The 20,493-nt window shown below is 38.9% G+C and overlaps 2 protein-coding genes across 2 annotated transcripts; one reads left to right on the top strand and one right to left on the bottom strand.

The window, feature by feature from the left end:
* Window positions 1-2,421: 2,421 nt before the first annotated feature.
* LOC130743756 (uncharacterized) lies at window positions 2,422-3,284 on the bottom strand. The gene is made up of 3 exons (XM_057595986.1): window positions 3,141-3,284; window positions 2,777-3,052; window positions 2,422-2,685 (listed from the first exon to the last, which is right to left on the bottom strand). The coding sequence occupies exons 1-3, from the start codon at window positions 3,282-3,284 to the stop codon at window positions 2,422-2,424; spliced, it is 684 nt and encodes a 227-aa protein (XP_057451969.1).
* Window positions 3,285-5,458: 2,174 nt separating this feature from the next.
* LOC130745850 (tubby-like F-box protein 7) lies at window positions 5,459-15,213 on the top strand. The gene is made up of 4 exons (XM_057598254.1): window positions 5,459-5,853; window positions 6,977-7,061; window positions 13,413-13,542; window positions 14,447-15,213. The coding sequence occupies exons 1-4, from the start codon at window positions 5,542-5,544 to the stop codon at window positions 15,018-15,020; spliced, it is 1,101 nt and encodes a 366-aa protein (XP_057454237.1). The 5' UTR covers window positions 5,459-5,541; the 3' UTR covers window positions 15,021-15,213.
* The last annotated feature ends 5,280 nt before the right edge of the window (window positions 15,214-20,493 follow it).

Raw genomic sequence — 20,493 nt, 5'->3', positions numbered from 1 at the left:
CCTGATCCAGATCAACATGAACTCGTTTGACATTCGTCATGAACATGAAGACAATAGCACAAATCATAGATATAAGGAATTACCAACATATTAAACAACAGATGAAATAGAAGAGTTTGAAATGCTAAGCAATGTGGTCAAAAAGTCTTAAATTGAAACTCTTGTTGCATAGATTGAAATTCGTGCAATTGATTAACTAATAAAAAGATTGGTTAACGAAATCTCAAATACTGCAAAACATATAAGGGGATGGTTTAATGGTGGCTAATAAACAACAAATGAGTTAATCTACAGTGAACACAATTATGCGTGTTCGTTTCCACTCATATGTTCTCAAAAACTTCTTGGTAGACAACATTGCGCGTGGAGTTTGAAACTACCTCTTGTTCATCTACAATGAGGACCTTCAGTCCTTTTCTAGATTTTACCCTTGAGAGAGCGACATACATGCCTCGGAAGGTACAAACTCACATGAGAAAGTGACTGACCCTGACTCTTGTTTATAGTCATTGCGAAACATAAAGTCACCGGGAATTGCCTTCGAGAGAATTTGAAGGGAAGACCAGAGTCAGAAGGTGTTAAGGTTATCCTTGGAATGTATTCTGTTTTACCCAACTTGATTCCTGATAAAACAGTTGCAACAATTGTATATTGAGTAAGATGAGTGACTCTCAACCGGATTCCATTACACAAACCAGCTGAATATATCTTGTGCTGATTTAGTTGATGCTTCAAGCAAGGTCATTTATAATTTACATATTTCTTATACATGAAAATTTTATTTTGTGACTATGTGAATGGAGTCTGAAGATTATGTTTGCTCATTTTTAGAACCCTGGAGATTCCATGCTCCATCCAGAAATCATGACTTTGATTGACCGGATCTTTTTGTTCAAGATTGAAGTCGACAATAGAGCTAACTCCCGGTTTGAACCTTCATATCGTGTGAAGAAAATTTGTGTTGATCTTGAAATTATTTCCAATTTCCTTGCTGCCAACCCCCTTTTGACGATAACCTCCTTGCTCCCTCCAATTTCCTCCATGCTCCCTCCAATTTCCTTGCGGCCAACCCCCCCCCCATTTTCAGCAACTATGTTGCAGAGGTGTTGGGACATTTAGCTGTTGGAGACAAGACCAATGTTGTTGTTGTCATTCAGTTCGCAAAGATTAAGTCATTCAAAGGTAAATTTTCCTTCTTTTTAAGTTTCCTTTTCTATTGTTGTCTGTTGATTAAAGTCTGATTTTTTTACTGCAATTATTATGATTAGGGAAAACAAGCTTACAAAACGCGTATGGATCAACAAACGATGTTGAGGGCGCCAACTTGCTCCGACAAAAGTGAGTTCTTTTTCTTTTAAGTTTTCACTATACGCAATTAGTGTAATAAACAAATCTGAATTAAAACATAGATGAATTACATGTTTTTTGAGGTTCATGACCGTGCTGCTAAGGTCCTGAGCCAGCTTCCAAATTCTAGAAAGGTATCAGTTTTTGATGATTTTTCAAAAGGAATTGGGAGAAGAAAATTTAGCAAATTAAGGATCTGTCTGAGGTATTTATCTCCTACATGTTTTTAATTCCTACCTTGCGAGTCCTACACATGCACTGATCCTAATTCCCTTTGAACTATTCTTTTTATAGAAAACAATTTGCATCGTGTTAAGCACAATAAAGTTTTTTACAAAAGGTTCTGAATGGTGGTACCTAGCCTACAAATGTACTAAGAAGGTTTACCCTGCTGATGGGAAGTATTTTTGCGAGTCATGTAACCGCCATGTGTTATCCACTGCTCCTAGGTTCAAACTGCAAGCCCGTGTTATGTATGAGAAGGACACAACAACCTTTGTAATCTTTGATCAAGAAGCTTCTATTGTGCTCAATACATCATGTGCTGATCTAGTTGATGCTTCAAGCAAAGTCATTTATAATTTACATATTTCTTATACATGGAAACTTTATTTTGTGACTATGTGAATGGAGTCTGAAGATTATGTTTGCTCATTTTTAGAACCCTGGAGATTCCATGCTCCCTCTAGAAATCATGACTTTGATTGACATGACCTTTTTGTTCAAGATTGAAGTCGACAACAGAGCTAACTCCCGGTTCGAACCTTCATATCGTGTGAAGAAAATTTGTGTTGATCCTGAAATTATTTCCAATTTCCCCCTTCGAAGGTATGTCCTTACCTACTACTAACTACACCTACTTCGAATGAGAAGGCTGCAGCATCTTCTTCTGATTTGGTCTATGTTTTGAAGAAGCATGATCGGAACTCCAACTTTCAATATTAGTATGTGGTTTGGAATTCTCGAGCATTGAACATCGTTTAAAAACTCAGAGGTGAACCATTCTGCGTCAACCTCAGAATGTTCATCCTATCTACATGGGGTATATCATAACTCCAATACTCTCTCTCAACACTAGGAAGCTGTAGCCAAATCAGAAGAAGATGATGCAACATTTTCATTCGAAATAGGGGTAGTTAGTAGTAGGTAAGGACCTGCCGCCGCAGGGGGGTTGGCAGCAAGCAAATTGGAAATAATTTCATGATCAACACAAATTTTCTTCATACGATATGAAGGTTGGAACCGGGAGTTAGCTCTATTGTCGACTTCAATCTTGAACAAAAAGGTCCAGTCAATCAAAGTCATGATTTCTGGAGGGAGCATGGAATCTCCAGGGTTCTAAAACTGAGCAAACATAATCTTCAAACTCCATTCACATAGTCACAAAATAAAGTTTCCATGTATAAGAAATATGTAAATTATAAATGACCTTGCTTGAAGCATCAACTAAATCAGCACATGATGTATTGAGCACAGCAGAAGCTTCCTGATCAAAGATTACAAAGGTCGTTGTGTTCTTCTCATCCATAACATGGGCTTGCAGTTTGAACCTAGGAGTAGTGGATAACACATGGCGGTTACATGACTCGCAAAAATACATCCCATCAGCAGGGTAAACCTTCTTAGTACATTTGCAGGCAGGGTACCACCGTTCATAACCTTCTGTAAAAATCTTTATTGTGGTTAACACGATGCAAATTGTTTTCTATAAAAAAATAGTTCAAAGGGCATTATGATCACTGCATGTGTAGGACTCGCAAGGTAGGAATTAAAAACATGTAGGAGATAAATACCTCAGACAGATCCTTAATTTGCTCAATTGTCTGCCGCCAATTCCTTTTCAAGAAATCATCAAAAACTGATACCTTTCGAGAATTTGGAAGCTGCCTCAGGACCTGAGCAGCACGGTCATGAACCTCAAAAAACAAATAATTCATCTATGTTATAATTCAGATTTGTTTATTAAACTAATTGCATATAGTGAAAACATAAAAGAAAAAGAACCCACTTTTGTCGGAGCAAGTTGGCGCCCTCAACATCGTTTGTTGATCCATACGCGTTTTGTAAACTTATTTTCCCTAATCATAATAATTGCAGTAAAAAAATCAGACTTTAATCAACAGACAACAATAGAAAAGGAAACTTAAAAAGAAGGAAAATTTACCTTTGAATGACTTAATATTTGCGAACTGAATGACAACAACAACATTGGTCTTGTCTCAAACAGTTAAATGGCCCAACACCTCTGTGGCATAGTTGCCGAAAAAAACGCATTCCATTTTAACCCTGAACAATAATCATTAAACCAGAAACATTAAATCAATTGGGAATCTAGGTAAAAATTTTAAAACATACAGTGTCATACCCATCTTATTCAATCTCAATGGTCATCTTTTTTTTTACCATCCTTTTCAAATTCTAGTTCTTTGGTTTATCCAGTTAAAATACCAATCACATCTAGAATAAAAACAATTTTTAATTAAAATAAGTCAATAGTGGATTGCAAAACACGAATAACATAGATTAAAAAAAAAAAGTGACTACACATACCTATTAAATATGATGAATCATGGTTGTTGAATGCCACATCAGATAAAGGCATAAAAGAGTAAGGGCTCATGTTGATTGACAAGTTTATAACCAACCGCAAAGAAGTATCACACTGAAACGCGCTCCTTGTTAAGTAAAGGTTGGAACTTGTAAATTAGAGACTGTCTTACAAAAGCGTGGATCTTACAGCCTTGTTATTAATTTAACAAAATATTAAGATTTGAATGCTCAATGAAGGTAAAATAAAATAAACAGAAATCAAGAACTTATTGATACCTTAGCATCCATAAGCATAATTTCATGGAGTAGGGCAATTTCTTCCAAGAGAAGCTGGGGACTACCCACAACCGGATGGGCGTAGCAACAACTGACCATGTATCTTTGGAAGCGTTGATTTCTGAGATATCATCTTATTTGAAACTTAGTGCAAGAGAATTGGCCATCGCAAGTTTCAGGTTAAGGAACAACGTCAAAAAGCTAAAAGTGCAATTTGACAAAAGGAGAAGAGATGATTTAGGATGAGGGTTTGACAGGTATATATAGAGAAGATGACTGATGCAGTATTAGTAAAGAGTAATCTAGGTAAATCTTAGATTAATATAATAAATCTTTTAAAATTTTATTTAAAAGTTTCTCAGATTTAAAATTTTTAAGTTAGCAAAGATAGATTTGTTTTGGAAATAAATTTAAGGTGCAATACAATAATTCAACAAAAGCAAATTCAGTTACCTTATAAATTCCACCAGCACAAATTTGCCAAATCCCACCTTTATGCTCAAACAGCTAATCTACATTCATCATCAGAACAATAGACCCAGCCACCGGTTCTTCTTTCTGACGACAAAACTGGTCCTCAATATCTTAAAAAGCCAGAATCTGTTTATTTGGCTATGGTGTTTTCATGTCAAATTCAAAGTAACCAAAAATAGCTTCAGCCATAAATAATTTTAAAAAGCTAACCTCTCTAGGAGCTTGCAATCCAGAGTCCTCTAATTTATACGTTTCTCAAGAAGCAAGTGCAAGAAGAATAAGTTAGGACCTGAAAGTACCTTTGAGTCCGTTACTGAATAATAAGTCCTCCAAATCAATGTCCAAGCAAAACAGGAGGTGATCTAACTTGTTAATAATATATATTGATAGTGATGATAATATAGTATAGAATATGATATAGTTTCAAAAAAAAGAAAAAAGAAAGAATAGGATATGCAATCAATTTTTCAAAAAAGTATATCAATATATCATATAATAATATTATATATATATATCATGATTTCATATTTGTGATTCATTCCTCTTTTAATTTTTAAAGTGCGTAAAAGAAAAAAGAAAATAAAGAAAAATCGGAAAAAAATGTGGAATTTTCAATTACAACAACGTGACAACTTGTATGACTACCAGTCAAAGAGAAAGAGAATAGAGGTAGTAAATACAGCGCTGACCAAGTCAAATCACAACCTTTTCAACCCACACTCGCTAACCTCACGCACCTGTCATTCACCACCCCACATCCTTCTCCTCTCACCCGCGCGTCACTTTACCATTCCCTCATCACCGCCCCTTCTTCCTTTTCTTCCTTCTCACTCGTTAACTCTCTCTCTCTCTCTCTCTGTGATGAACCCTAAGTTATAGAACCGTTACCCAGCCATGTCGCTGAGGAACGTTTTCCGTTCTCGCAAATTCTCCAGATCCTTCCCGGAAGTCCGATCAATCGACACCGCCGACGAGGACCTCCACGGCGGCGGCGCCGCCGAGGAGGCCAATGCGTGGTCCACCATGTTGCCGGAGCTTCTCGGGGAAATCATTCGCCGCGTCGACGCCGCCGAGGACCACTGGCCGCACCGCCAAAACGTCGTCGCTTGCGCCTGCGTTTGCAAGCGCTGGAGAGACATGACTCGCGAGATCGTTCGGTCTCCTTCTCACAACGGCAAAATCACTTTCCCTTCTTGCCTTAAACAGGTGCTGCTTCTCAAAATCGATTTAGGCATTTTTTATTTCAGAATCGCGTTTTTGATTGATTATGTTTTGTTTTGATGGTAGTTGTGGTAATCTATCAATTTTGTTACTTCGAAATATTTGTGGGATTAAGATTTTGTTTGTTTAAGATGTGATTAGAAGATTGAATAAGTTTAGGTAGTAATTGGGTTTATTGGTGAGGGGTGAATTGCGTTTTGTTGTGAGGACCAGCAGTGATAGATTTGGGATCTTTGCATAAGCCGTCACCGCGATTTGATTATTTCTTAAATTCAGATTAGCGCGTTATTGGTTCGAAGTTGTTCCCCGGAAATTGATTTTTGTAGTGTAGAAACGTTGATTAAGACTTTTAGGTAAGGTATTATTGGTTTATTGAAGTTTTAATTGTGTGTGAAATAGAGAAGATGTGAGAATTGGTAATACTGATCCATTGTGGGTGTGCATGTGGGGGGTATCCGATTGGTAATTATGGTTGTTCGCAGTGCACAAACAATTGGATGGTTCATCAAGTGCATATTTGGATGTTTTGCGTACACACTTCAAAGCTCGTTAGTGTAGTAGCTTATCAGTTGACGTGATTTTGTGGTTTTATGTAGATTCCAAACGTGCAACCAAACATGGACTAATTTTTAGCATCAGAAGTTTACTTTTACGCACAGCTTATCTTAGCTCTACTAACATTGTCCAAGTCTTCCGCCATTAAATAAATAATTTTGTCTTTGTTATGTTTTAATCAATAACGGATATTGTCATGGGTTTTTTCTTCTCTTGTAATGGTTTCATTGTCATTGTTATTTTAACGAACATTTTGTTCCTTCGATTGCTATTAATTGACTAATTCGTGTTGAGCAAGGCATATTAAATTAGGACCAACATTTTGTTCCACTTATGGCTATTAATTGTCTAAAGTTTAGTGAATAAGGCAATATTGAATTTACCAGAATTGGGGTTTGACAATCTTTTCCGTCATGATTTAGTTTTTGATCGAGTTCAATGGCGTAGTGTGATCTATATAGCTGACCTCACTTAGTGGGATAAGGCTTCTGTCATTGTTGTTGTTCCTGTTGTTGTTGGGGTTTGACAATCTTTATGTTTTGATGACTTTCAGCCAGGGCCAAGTGATCCCCACCAATGTCTTATAAAGCGGAACAAGAAGACCTCAACGTTTTATCTCTATCTTGCTCTTACATCATGTACGTAAGTATTATTTTGGTAAAATGCTTGTTTTTACTGTTTTAGAGAGGATGAAAATGAATTATGGTCAGAGTTGAACAATCTCATGTATAGACTAGAGGCTAGAGCTCGGCTCCATCTTATTTGTCAAGTGCGTAACTCAAGCTTTACTTTTGCGTATCAAAAGCGCTAAGTTTGAAGGAGTTTGTAGTTTGACAACATGTGAAGTGACTGATATATATTTCTGAATGTAAAGTAAATATATTTGTCAATCAACATAATTCTTGCCACTTGGTTGACCGGAGAAAGTCCAATGTCAAACTTCTAAAACCTTCTTTGTTGACTCTACTCATCTCAACTAGTTTGATTTTCTATAATAGGAAAAGAGAAGCAAAATGATTTGAAATCTTTCAATAATATGTATGTTTATGAACACAAATCAAAGGATTGTTTTATGGATAGAAGTGGAAGGGCATATGACTTGTCGTATGCTTGTGGAAGTGGAATGTGGGAGATATGCATTCATTTCATTCTTTTTAATCTATTGAAAGAACAATTTCATTAACATGTTAGAGGGAGATCATGGGCGGCTAAGGACTCATCTTTGTCTTCCTTGGTGGAGTTTCATTTCTTTAAAAGGGACTTACAGTTATAGAAGAATAGGAGTTATTCAAAGCTGCTTGAATCCTGGCTTGTGAATAGCGCGCTGAAGCAGCGCTTTCATGGATGTGCAGGGAGGAATGGTGCTTCCCCGCGACGACGACTGCCATAGCGACGTAGATGGCCATGGCGGTGGTCGCGGGAGTGAATGGAGCCAGAATCACAGCCATGGCGGCGCTATATCTATGTTACACGAATTAGGGTTATTTGTTGGTTGTACTTGGGCGCTGCTATGCTCCCCTCTCTGGGATTGACAAGCCTGCTTGAATCCAGATTCTTGTGTTGGGAGTTATATTGATTATTTTGCGCAAAAGCATGGGCTCTGTAGTTGATTAGTTCTAGAACCCTGGTCTTTTATGAAGGTGTGAAAAACGACTAGAAGGGGGGGGTTGAATAGCGTTTTCAATATAAAAACTTTCCCCTTAAGATTTAAAGTAAATCTTTTCGGTTTCTCTAAGATAGATGGTGCAGCGGATAAAGATAGAGAGAAGAGAGAAGCACACAAGTATTTTATCCTGGTTCACTTGATAAATCCCTCAAGCTAATCCAGTCCACCCGTTAAGGTGATTTCTTCCTTCTTAGAATGAAGGCAATCCACTAATCAGATAATAGTTACAACTGCACTTGAAACCTACAAGTGACTAACAATACACTGACTTAGCTCAACTAAGATTCACTCTCTTAGTCTTCTCTAGGATCCGATCAACCTTGATCTTCTAAAGGAATCACCACTAAGATTCACTCTCTTAGTCTTCTTAAGGATACTGACCTACCCGGTCCCTTAAGGAAAATTAAACAACTGTTTGAGGTTGGTGTTTACAATGGTTTGCTTGTAAATAAGCTGAGTGTAAACTAAATAAGAACAGATGAAGAAAGTAGAGGCTTGAATCTTTTCTTGTATTGCAGCTCTTTGTTTTCTCTCACTTTTGCTTTCTTCTTTTCTTCAGCCTTTTATAGTCCAAGGTGCAAAGGATATTTCTGTTGAGAGAATATGACCGTTGGAGGGCATTTCTGGAACTTCCAGAACCTGCTGTGGCTGAACCTTGGTAGGTAGGCATTTCAGAATAGTACACTGCTCTTGTACTTCTTGATAGAGACATTTGCCTTTAACCAATGACTTCTGATCAGAGTTATGCTTCGTGTTGGAACTTGTGAAGCTTGGTGATCAGAGTTAGAGGGATGCTTGGATCCTCTGACCTTCGTAACTTCTGCTTCTGGACCTTCAGAGCTTCTGAACCTTCAGAGCCTCTGGTCCCTCAGAGCTTCTGGTCTTCAGATCTTCTGATCCTCAGATCTTCTGATCCTCTGATCTTCTGATCCTCTGATCCTCTGATCCTCAGATCCTCTGATCTTCAGATCCTCTGATCTTCAGATCCTCTGATCCTCAGATCTTCTGATCTTCAGAACTTCTGACGAATATATCTTCTGGTGTCAGAATCAGAACCTGTTTGTCAAAACACTCAAGACAAACATTAGAGTATCATAGTTGTTCATCCACAAATAAATACTTGTTATCATCAAAACATAGAGTTGTACCACATGACCAAATCTTGATCTTACAATCTCCCCCTTTTTGATGATGACAAAACCATGTATTTTGATGAACAACTCTAAACAAATAAACTGAATACACTCAGAGTATAAGGTATCAGAGCTAAAACTTATCCTGATGTGTATAGTTTTTCTTGCTCCTTCTGAATCCAAGACTCGTGCTTGATTCTAAGCTAAGCTCCCCCTGAATCTAGTACTTAATATCAACGTTAGTAATATCTAGATTCTGAGCTAAATAATATAGGAGTTGTCAAGATACTATAAGTTCTCCCCCTTTTTGTCATAAGCAAAAAGAATGAAGGTGGAAAATAAATAGTAAGAGCATAAGACGAAATACTCCCCCTCAGAAGGAATACCAAGGGATACTTGGCTTCTGATTAGTGTATCTTCTGATGAGAGCAGAAGTGTGGTTCTGGTGACATCTCCATTCTGGACAAAATTTCATCTTCAGATACTTCAGAATGAGAAGCTAGGAACCTACTCTTCTTCTGATGACGCAAGTCAGAAGTTGTAGTAGCATCTTCTGATGTTGTTGCTTCTGGTTTGACAAGTTCTGAGTCTTTGTTTCTATCTGAAACAGTCATGCTCATCTCTACAAGCTTTTTCAGCTAGCTTTGACTTGACCAAATCTTACTCTACTGATGCCTCCAAGATTAACTTCACCTTCAGGTTCAAGTTTTGGATCTTGGGACATATGCCTTTCTCCCGTCATGTGTTGCTTGCATCCACTGTCCAGGTTCCATGGTTGGAGTTTCGATGGACCTATTGAAGATACCTGCAACATATATAATCTTATCCCTAGGTACCCACTTTCTGGGTCCTTTCTTGTTAGTTAGCCCAGAAGTTCTGACAACTTTGGGTCTTTCAACAGGATAATATAAAGGAATTTGAGCATGATATTTTGACATAGAGAAAATTCCTTTCTTAAGAGATAATGGAGCAACTTCAGAAGGTTTAGAATAACCAATGCCATATATTCCATTTCTGCTTACGCCATAGATCATTGAAGCCATTAAGCTTCTGTCTACGCTTTTAGCCAGGAATCTTTGAAAAGACTTTTCATACTTAGATTCATTTCTACAATCAGAGGCATCACAAGCAACAATTTCTTCTAACTTAGCAATCTGGTTCTTAAGCACAGAGTTAGAATTGATCAAAGCATGATTATCATTTTTCAAATCAGAAATAATTTTCTCATGTTCGGAAGGAGTTTTGGAAACAGCAGATAAGTTCTTTTTCAGCTTCTTATGCTTAGACAATAAGGAGTTATACTTATCCATGATATCAGACAATGCATGTTTCAGTTCAGAGGTTGAGAAAGAAGCGAATACCTCATTTTCATCGTCTGAGTTAGGATCTCCTTCTGATGCTGAGTCATCAAAAGTCACCATCAGACTCTTCTTGATCTTGAAATGCTTCTTTGACTTTTTGTCCTTTGATGAGCCTTTGAATTTGCTCCTCCTGTGCTTCCAGATGCAGTTGAGCTTTCTGGATATCAGAGTCAGCTCATCTTCATCAGAATCTTCAGAGGCTTCTTCAGATTCTTCTGCTTCTGCTTGGAGAGCCTTAACCTTTTCAGATTTGGATTTCAAGGCTATAGACTTCTTCTTCTGATCCTGATGTTCAGCACGCTTTAGTTCATGACACTTCAGTATGCTTATGAGTTCTTCCAAACTCATCTGCTCAACATCTCTAGTTAGCTCCAAGGAAGTTATCAAAGGCATCCAGCTTTCAGGAAGACCTCTAAGGATCCTCATGACATGATCCGCAGTGGTGTAGCTATTGCTGAGGGGTCTTATTCCAGCAATAATCAACTGGAATCTGGAAAACATATCCTCAATGGATTCGTCAGGTTCCATTTGGAAGGATTCATATTTCTGGATCAAAGACAGTGCCTTTGATTCTTTCACTTTCTTGTTTCCTTCATGAGACATCTTCAAGGATTCAAAGATGCCCTTGGCGGAATCACGATCAGTAATTTTCTCATATTCTTCATATGAAATGGCACTTTGCATAATAGCTCTTGATCGGTGATGATCTCTGAACTCCTTCTTTTGATCTTCACTCATCTTCTCCCTTGGGATCTTTACACCATGTTCATCGACAGGAGGGGTGTAGCCATCAACAACAAAATCCCAAAGATCAGGATCAAAGCCAAGAAAGAAGCTTTTGATTCTGTCTTTCCAGAAATCAAATCTCTGACCATCAAAGATAGGTGGTCTTGCACTATATTGATATTTGCTTGTAGTAGTGGTGGAATCCATGAGTTTTTCACACTGGCCCGGATCTACTGAACACTGTTAAGTGTGGTAATCAGAACTTGCGCTCTGATACCAATTGAAGGTGTGAAAAACGACTAGAAGGGGGGGGTTGAATAGCGTTTTCAATATAAAAACTTTCCCCTTAAGATTTAAAGTAAATCTTTTCGGTTTCTCTAAGATAGATGGTGCAGCGGATAAAGATAGAGAGAAGAGAGAAGCACACAAGTATTTTATCCTGGTTCACTTGATAAATCCCTCAAGCTAATCCAGTCCACCCGTTAAGGTGATTTCTTCCTTCTTAGAATGAAGGCAATCCACTAATCAGATAATAGTTACAACTGCACTTGAAACCTACAAGTGACTAACAATACACTGACTTAGCTCACACTAAGATTCACTTTCTTAGTCTTCTCTAGGATCCGATCAACCTTGATCTCCTAAAGGAATCACCACTAAGATTCACTCTCTTAGTCTTCTTAAGGATACTGACCTACCCGATCCCTTAAGGAAAATCAAACAACTGTTTGAGGTTGGTGTTTACAAAGGTTTGCTTCTAAATAAGCTGAGTGTAAACTAAATAAGAACAGATGAAGAAAGTAGAGGCTTGAATCTTTTCTTGTATTGCAGCTCTTTGTTTTCTCTCACTTTTGCTTTCTTCTTTTCTTCAGCCTTTTATAGTCCAAGGTGCAAAGGATATTTCTGTTAAGAGAATATGACCGTTGGAGGGCATTTCTGGAACTTCCAGAACCTGCTGTGGCTGAACCTTGGTAGGTAGGCATTTCAGAATAGTACACTGCTCTTGTACTTCTTGATAGAGACATTTGCCTTTAACCAATGACTTCTGATCAGAGTTATGCTTCGTGTTGGAACTTGTGAAGCTTGGTGATCAGAGTTAGAGGGATGCTTGGATCCTCTGACCTTCGTAACTTCTGCTTCTGGACCTTCAGAGCTTCTGAACCTTCAGAGCCTCTGGTCCCTCAGAGCTTCTGGTCTTCAGATCTTCTGATCCTCTGATCTTCAGATCTTCAGATCCTCTGATCTTCAGATCCTCTGATCTTCAGATCCTCTGATCCTCAGATCTTCTGATCTTCAGAACTTCTGACGAATATATCTTCTGGTGTTAGAATCAGAACCTGTTTGTCAAAACACTCAAGACAAACATTAGAGTATCATAGTTGTTCATCCACAAATAAATACTTGTTATCATCAAAACATAGAGTTGTACCACATGACCAAATCTTGATCTTACATTTTACCATCTTAAATTTCATAGAACTTGTGTTCGAGTGTTTGTTTTTCTCCTAAGAAAGAACATCAAATGGTTCTTACTAGGTTAATCTGGTAAATAACTCATTTGGTATTATCTGTTTGACTTATGCGCGACATATCATTTTGTTTGACATATATGTAACATTGCATGAATGGTACGAAGGTATCTAGGATCTGGTTGATCGAGATACAGGTTAGCAATTGGTTTGTTCATTTGCCATTTCACTTTGCCTGTAGTACAATGGATACCCCTTCATAGGAGCAGTCATGTGGTTGTCACATGAGAAATCAAATAGAGCCATATAACTCTAATTCTTTACCAAAATATTGATTACAATGTTATTTATTGTAAATGTATGTTTGGTAGAGGCAAAATTTAATCTTCCTCTGGTTGAAAAGCAGCGAGACTTTTAAGATATTTAAATCAGAATATTTGGGGTTTTGTTATAAATCAATGTAATTATTATGGTAGTTAAATCAATTGAATGATGGTTGTTTGAGGTTTACTTTTCTCAATATTTCAAGTAATATGATCTTGATTGTGCACAACTTATGATTCTCGTTTACATTTTCTTTGATATGCTGATAATTTATGCCTCTTTTTCCGCTCTTTCCCCCACCAATTACCAGCATTGACAGATAAAGGGAAATTTCTGTTAGCAGCTAGAAGATATAGGTGTGGTACCCATACTGAGTATATAATATCACTTGATGCTGATGATTTATCCCAAGGAAGCAATGCTTATGTTGGAAAGTTAAGGTAAATTTTTATTACCACATAAAGTAAAATTATATCCTTTTAGAAAAGAAAGATAAATTCTTGTGTTTCTTCTTCCTTTTTTTTTTCTTTTCTTTTTGTTGAGTTGTGAGATCTTCTACTTTTGTTAGATATGTCTACTCTTCATCTTCATTGGAGATGGTTTGTGTTTTTGAAATACTTAAGCTTAGTGCTAGTACATTTGCTCGTTTGACTTAACCCTATTACTTTCTCTTTTTTTGGCTGCACTGTTGGGAAATTGAACGTTGCTTCCGCCCTATCACAAAACTGTCTGATGAGTTACAGTTTATTTATTTTGCATCAAAAATCCCTTCTTCAATAAAAAGGAAATAAAAAAAACTGAACCACCACAGTAAATCACACCTTTGCTTGTGGCAGTAAAGGAAAATAGTTCCTTTTGCTTGTGCTTCAAAGTCATTCAGTACTATTCATCATAGAAATAGGGTGCAGATAGGTTGCCTGATCTTGGTCTTCTTTTTTAAGATCAAAGCTGCACCAGAAAAGATATAGAAGTAGGTTGATTGATTTGAAAAAATCAGAAGTCAACCATAGCAGATGATCTTAATTTGCAGTTTGTTTGTTGGTCTTACATAAAACCACTGTGAATTGTGTGCCCTCTTCAGTACATCAAAAGCTGAATAATATTGTTGAAATCCTCATAATTTAAACTATGTAAGTCTTATCTATACTATACGAAACTCTTTGATGTCAATTTCTGTCAATTACTTTGTTGCTTGTATTAACACCCATGCTGAAATCTGTCATTGCTCAGTTCGTTTATCTCATGTATTCATGAATGAGGAACACCTATCTTATTGTATGTATAGTCAATCGTCTGCCTCTTCTCTCAAGTATTGACAACTCAGTCTATAAAATTTCGCTGCAGCTCGGATTTTCTTGGTACCAACTTCACAATTTTTGACAGCCAACCACCCCATAGTGGTGCCAAACCATCAAGTGGTAGGGCTAGCCGTCGTTTTGCCAGCAAACAGATAAGTCCTCAAGTTCCTGCAGGTAACTTTGAGGTGGGGCAGGTCTCCTACAAGTTCAACCTTTTGAAATCAAGAGGTCCAAGGAGGATGGTTTGCTCACTGAAGTGTCCTGTCTCCTCCGCGGGTGAGAGTCCAGATAGCATGTCTCCGGATGGCAATAAGATGCACAGTAAAGAACATGGCTACACAATCTTGAAGAATAAAGCTCCGAGGTGGCATGAGCATTTGCAGTGCTGGTGCTTGAATTTCCATGGTCGTGTGACAGTTGCATCAGTGAAGAACTTTCAGCTGGTTGCTACTGTGGACCAAAGCCAACCTGGAGGGAAAGGAGACGAGGAAACGGTTCTCCTTCAGTTTGGTAAAGTAGGGGATGATATTTTTACCATGGATTATAGGCAGCCCTTATCTGCCTTCCAGGCGTTTGCCATTTGCTTAACTAGCTTTGGCACTAAACTGGCTTGTGAGTAATATAATTTTGGTGTCACTATGCTTATTTATTCTGTGGATGTTGAAAGTGAATAGTTATTTTTTGTTTATTTTTTTTTTAAGTCTACAATTTGATCGCCGGAAGCTTGTTGTAAATGTTATTTTATTTATAGGACATTAAATCTTACATAATCAAATCTGTTGGTCTCTGGTGCAGCCTGTTAATATTTGTTCACATTCTTCTTAAGCCTGGTTTGTTTTGACTTGCTCTAGTTCACCCTTTTAGTTTGTGATTCAAGTTTTTTCATTAAACATTCCCCGATGTGCCCTATTTCGTTGGTTCGGGTCCCTTCTTTAATGTGGAGGTTGAAGTGTGTTTTGTTGACCAAAGACGAAAAAGTGTTTATATCATGTGGTTGGCTTGTTACCATAAAGAAATATTCAAATTTCTACTAGCTTGTGTAGGTTAAACTAATAATCAGTAAATTTTTCATTTTGAATAAAATTTTGTCCCCGTTATTATACATCTGTCATTGGATAAGTTTATACAAAGATTGCTAGTGAAGTCATTGGATAAGTTTATACAAAGATTGCTAGTGAAGTGAAGGTGAAGCTGCACCATATGCTCTGGATGAAAAATGAAAATTGATAGAGGTTATTTGTATTATGAATGAAGTGTTAATCGTTGATAGAGGTTATTTGTGCTATGAATGAAGTGTTAATCGTCCATATCCCGTATATTCTTTTCTGATAACCTTTTCTTTGAATTGGAGCCATTCACTTGAGGGTAAAGGGATTGAAAGATCAGGTCCCACCATTTTAATTTGATGGTGGTTCCATTGATGAAGCTAAGCCATTTAACAAAATATCTCATAAACGAGGGGGATCGAATGACATCCACAAGCACGGATTCCGCGGGGGTTCAATTTCTTAGCACTCAGAGATTTGTTGATTTTTTGTGAGTTTATATATAGCGTGAGAATAAGTCACACTGATATCGTAGAGGTATATAACCTACATCACATTAGACTCTTATCAGAGCATGTCAAACTAAGTTAATAAATAAAAGATTTAACTATGTTTGAAGTCCTTGACATAAATATGTTTGAAGTCTCCGGAAAAAGTATTGTCACCGACTCACCGCATGACCGCCGGTACACATAAGTGCCATATACTGAAGTTCAAAAAAAAAAAAAGTGCCATATACTTAACATTATCCTTAACCGAAGCTAATGAATATTTAGCCCACACGAAGTTGCATCAGCTTGACCGAATCAAAGTTCAAACGAGTTTTTTTATCTATTTGGGTCAGCTTTGCGTCGGTTAAACGAGGCAAATTAGTTGAATTTAGCATTGGTATCGTGGCTGACACTTTTTTTCGAAGCTAAATCGGCACATTCTTGTAGTGACTTTTTCACTTAATTAGGCACAATTGTACTTGATCGCGTAGACCTTCCTCTTTACAAAGAGGTGGCGGTCCGACCTAAAAGGGAGAAAGTAGCTTGGGCAGAAAGATAGAGAGCACACCAGTAGATTTGTGACATCTGAATATAATTCAAAATTTGTTCAAAATTTGTCTCTGCTCTATTTTTCTCCTAATTTCTTAAATAAAAACAATTTTATCTGCTCAAAAACTAAATTTAAAACTGACACCTCTTGATAAATTCCAAAATTTCCTAGGGTTCAAGATAATCTCTGAATTACATTTTCAAACATATGTTTTTGGAATTTTTAAATTATTTTAACAAAAACAGTTTTATCCTATTTTTTCTCTATATAAAATGAGAACAAACCTATTTAATTGAATCACTAAAATCCAAAATAATTCAAATAATTATTTTTCTCTTCATAATCTCGAAAATAACACTAATTAGAATTATTTTCATTTTATCAAACTACATTCATCTACTCATATTATGCTCATGAATTATTATTTCAAAATCAAAATAACACTCAGGTAAACCACCACAAGTCAAAGTTAACTAAACAAGTCAACAGAACACAAAAGTCAACAATCAAGGTCAACCCCTTGTAAAAAGTACCTTTCAAACATTTAATGAGAATATTCCTTTTGTGATATTTTTAGCACTCTGCTAGGGTTTACTTTCTGTCAGTTTCCGACGTCAGAACTCCCTAGTACGGAACATTGGCGCCGTCTGTGGGGAACGGCGACACAATTATCAGAAGAACGAAGTAAATGATAAAGGTAGGCGACGAAGCAACGTATAAAGACATTTCGACTCAACTTACTTAAGCCTCATGTCTTGGGGGCATGTGGACTGGGCGGGATATAAGTATCCCTTATTCCCGCCCAAATCAAGCATTTAGATGAACGAAAGCAGCCATGGCGGGATTATGGAACAACGTCGAAGCCCGCCCGTCTTCTGGATGGGTCCACGCGCCAGCTGGAAGATTCCTTTAGTTTTGTCTTATATGTATAGAGGCTTGGGCCCCGGTTGTCAGGCCCAAGTACAGTGACAGTCCATGTTATGATCATTCCCTCTATAAAAGGAAAGGTCAACCCCTTGTAAAAAGTACCTTTCAAACATTTAATGAGAATATTCCTTTTGTGATATTTTTAGCACTCTGCTAGGGTTTACTTTCTGTCAGTTTCCGACGTCAGAACTCCCTAGTACGGAACATTGTGGACTGGGCGGGATATAAGTATCTCTTATTCCCGCCCAAATCAAGCATTTAGATGAACGAAAGCAGCCATGGCGGGATTATGGAACAACGTCGAAGCCCGCTCGTCTTCTGGATGGGTCCACGCGCCAGCTGGAAGATTCCTTTAGTTTTGTCTTATATGTATAGAGGCTTGGGCCCCGGTTGTCAGGCCCAAGTACAGTGACAGTCCATGTTATGATCATTCCCTCTATAAAAGGAGAGGTCAACCCCTTGTAAAAAGTACCTTTCAAACATTTAATGAGAATATTCCTTTTGTGATATTTTTAGCACTCTGCTAGGGTTTACTTTCTGTCAGTTTCCGACGTCAGAACTCCCTAGTACGGAACATTGGCGCCGTCTGTGGGTCTTACTTCGATCTACTACTTGACATAGAGGGTGCGTTTTAAGATCCATGGAAACTCGTTCGTGTGGTGTGGGCCGCCGCGATCATCGCCGGAGGGGTGGTCGTCACGGCGGCCGCGGCGGTGGACGGTACAATAACCGCGAAGTACCTCAAGAGCCGGAGCAGGAGGCTTCTTCGGCGGGGGTTCACTCGGTGGCGCAGTCACCGGTCTCGTTGGTGAATGCATCTCCAGGAAGACCTTCAGATCTAATAGCTAGATCAGATCCAGGAGTCAGGCGACGATCAGCGCCGCCTGAGTATGTAAATCTGGATGACCTCAAAACCAGCGTTCCGAGAAAAGCGCCAGAGGTGGTGACGGGAATCACTCCGGCGGCCTTGCAACAAATGTTGGACACTTTGCAAAAAGTACAAAGCCAGAACGAGCAGTTGCAAGCCCAGGTGCAGTACTTAACTCAGCGACAAGACTATAAGCAAGAACAACGGCTCGAGGCCGAAGACGTTGTTGAATTCCAGCCTTTTGTTCCCGCCATCACACGGGTGGGCATACCAAAGCATCTGCAAACGATGGCGTTGGACGCCTTTTCAGGCGACTCAGACCCCATGGAACACTTGCGTTATTTTAACACGAAAATGGTTATTGGAGGAGCAACAGATGAGGTGAAGTGTAGGTTGTTACCATCAACATTCAAGGGGATGGCGATGCAATGGTTCATCCGTCAACCGCCCTTCTCCATTGACAATTTTACTGATTTGTTCACAAAGTTCTTAACTCAATTCTCCGCCAATAAAACTACCAAGGCAACCATGTTTGATCTTATCAGCATACATCAACAGCCAGGGGAGAAGCTCAAGAACTACATGGCGCGATTTAGTAAAATGGCGGTTCAACTGGAGGAGGGCAATCCGGATGTTTGCCTTGCGTCTTTCAAAAATGGTCTTCGGACGGGTGACTTGAATCGGGACTTGACGAGGCGACCAGCAAAAGACATGATGGACCTTCGTGCTCGTGTTCAGGAATTCATATTAATTGAGCAGGATGATCAGAAAAAACAAGAAAGAGAGGAAGGACGCAAGCAAGCCCATTCCGGCGGGGTTTCGCAGGATAAACCTAAGGCAGGGAAGGAAACCAGGGTAGCACAAACCCCCCGTGTACCAAGACCGGGACCATATCAAAACTCCAAACCAGGATTTCAAAATACATGGCACCGTAATTCTCAAGGTCCCGCTGCAGCCACAACTGGTCAGCATGGTACTGCGCCAGCTCCAGTTCCACTTACAAAGTTAAATGCGCCCTTAAGCACCATTTTAAGGACCGTTGGGCAAACGAATGTTGTGCAGTACCCGCCACCCCCGCGGCGACCGCCAGCTAATGTAGATACCAATAGGTGGTGCGAGTACCACAAAGCGTTGGGGCATACGACGGATAATTGTTGGAATTTGAGGCGGGAAATTGATCGATTGATTAAGGCTGGTCATCTGGCAAACTTCGTTAAAGACACAACAACGCCAGAAGTCGCTAGGATCACCCAAGGAAATAAAGGCAAAGGCAAGGAGATAATGGAAGAGTTGGGCGATCCTGTTGGGGAATGTTCATCTATTGCAGGAGGATTTGGCGGGGGTGCAATTTCAAGTAAGGCTAGAAAGCGCTATGTGGCGGCAGTACACTCAGTACATGAGGCAAGCGAAAGCGAGTGTTGGGTGAATCACTCCCCTATCATATTCACTCCTCAGGATTTTGCGCACGTGATTCCCGATGACAACGACCCAATTGTGGTAACAATCAGGGTTAACAATTATGTCACGAAGAAAGTATTTTTAGACTAGGGGTCTTCGGCGGATATCATTTATGGAGATGCCTTTGATCGCCTGGGGCTAAAAGAGTCAGACTTGAGGCCGTATAAAGGAACCTTGGTAGGGTTTACAGGGGACCGTGTCACTGTTCGAGGATATGTGGAAATACCAACTGCTTTTGGCGAAGGAGAGTTTGTAAAGAAATTTCAAGTGAAGTACATAGTCCTGGCGTGCAGAGCCAACTACAATGTACTCTTGGGACGAGACACCCTCAACAAGCTATGTGCGGTCGTTTCAACAGCTCATTTGACTGTTAAATATCCAGCCTGCAATGGAAAGGTTGGGGTATTACATGTGGACCAAAATGCAGCAAGAGAATGTTATCTAAGAAGTGTGGCGCTTTATGGGCGTAAGGCCGCCAAAGAAAGTCACAGAATCACAGAAATCTTTCCGCAAGAGGGATTCAGTTTGGATCCAAGAGACGATGCTGATGATTTCCGCCCACAACCTCTGGAAGAAACCAAGCAAGTGCAAATTAAGGATAAAATTTTAAAGATTGGCAGCAGTTTGACAAAGGAACAAGAGGAAAGGTTGATCACGCTGCTGGGTGATAATTTGGATCTCTTTACATGGACCATCAATGATGTACCAGGGATTGACCCCAATGTGATCACTCACAGATTGGCTATTCGACCA

This window comes from Lotus japonicus, chromosome 3 (assembly GCF_012489685.1).
Source record: "Lotus japonicus ecotype B-129 chromosome 3, LjGifu_v1.2".
Taxonomy (NCBI): domain Eukaryota; kingdom Viridiplantae; phylum Streptophyta; class Magnoliopsida; order Fabales; family Fabaceae; genus Lotus; species Lotus japonicus.
The sequence above is the reverse complement of the archived record's forward strand: the minus strand, read 5'-3'. Positions and strand labels throughout refer to the sequence as shown.

Bases quoted from the DNA above. Each gene is read 5' to 3' on its own strand.
- LOC130743756 (XM_057595986.1), bottom strand. From the start codon at position 3,284: ATGAATTATTTGTTTTTTGAGGTTCATGACCGTGCTGCTCAGGTCCTG. The intron at 3,053-3,140 runs GTATTTATCTCC...ATTTTTTTATAG, and splicing joins AAATTAAGGATCTGTCTGAG to AAAACAATTTGCATCGTGTT. The intron at 2,686-2,776 runs GTCATTTATAAT...GCTCAGTTTTAG, and splicing joins TAGTTGATGCTTCAAGCAAG to AACCCTGGAGATTCCATGCT.
- LOC130745850 (XM_057598254.1), top strand. From the start codon at position 5,542: ATGTCGCTGAGGAACGTTTTCCGTTCTCGCAAATTCTCCAGATCCTTC. The intron at 7,062-13,412 runs GTACGTAAGTAT...ACCAATTACCAG, and splicing joins CTATCTTGCTCTTACATCAT to CATTGACAGATAAAGGGAAA. The intron at 13,543-14,446 runs GTAAATTTTTAT...ATTTCGCTGCAG, and splicing joins GCTTATGTTGGAAAGTTAAG to CTCGGATTTTCTTGGTACCA.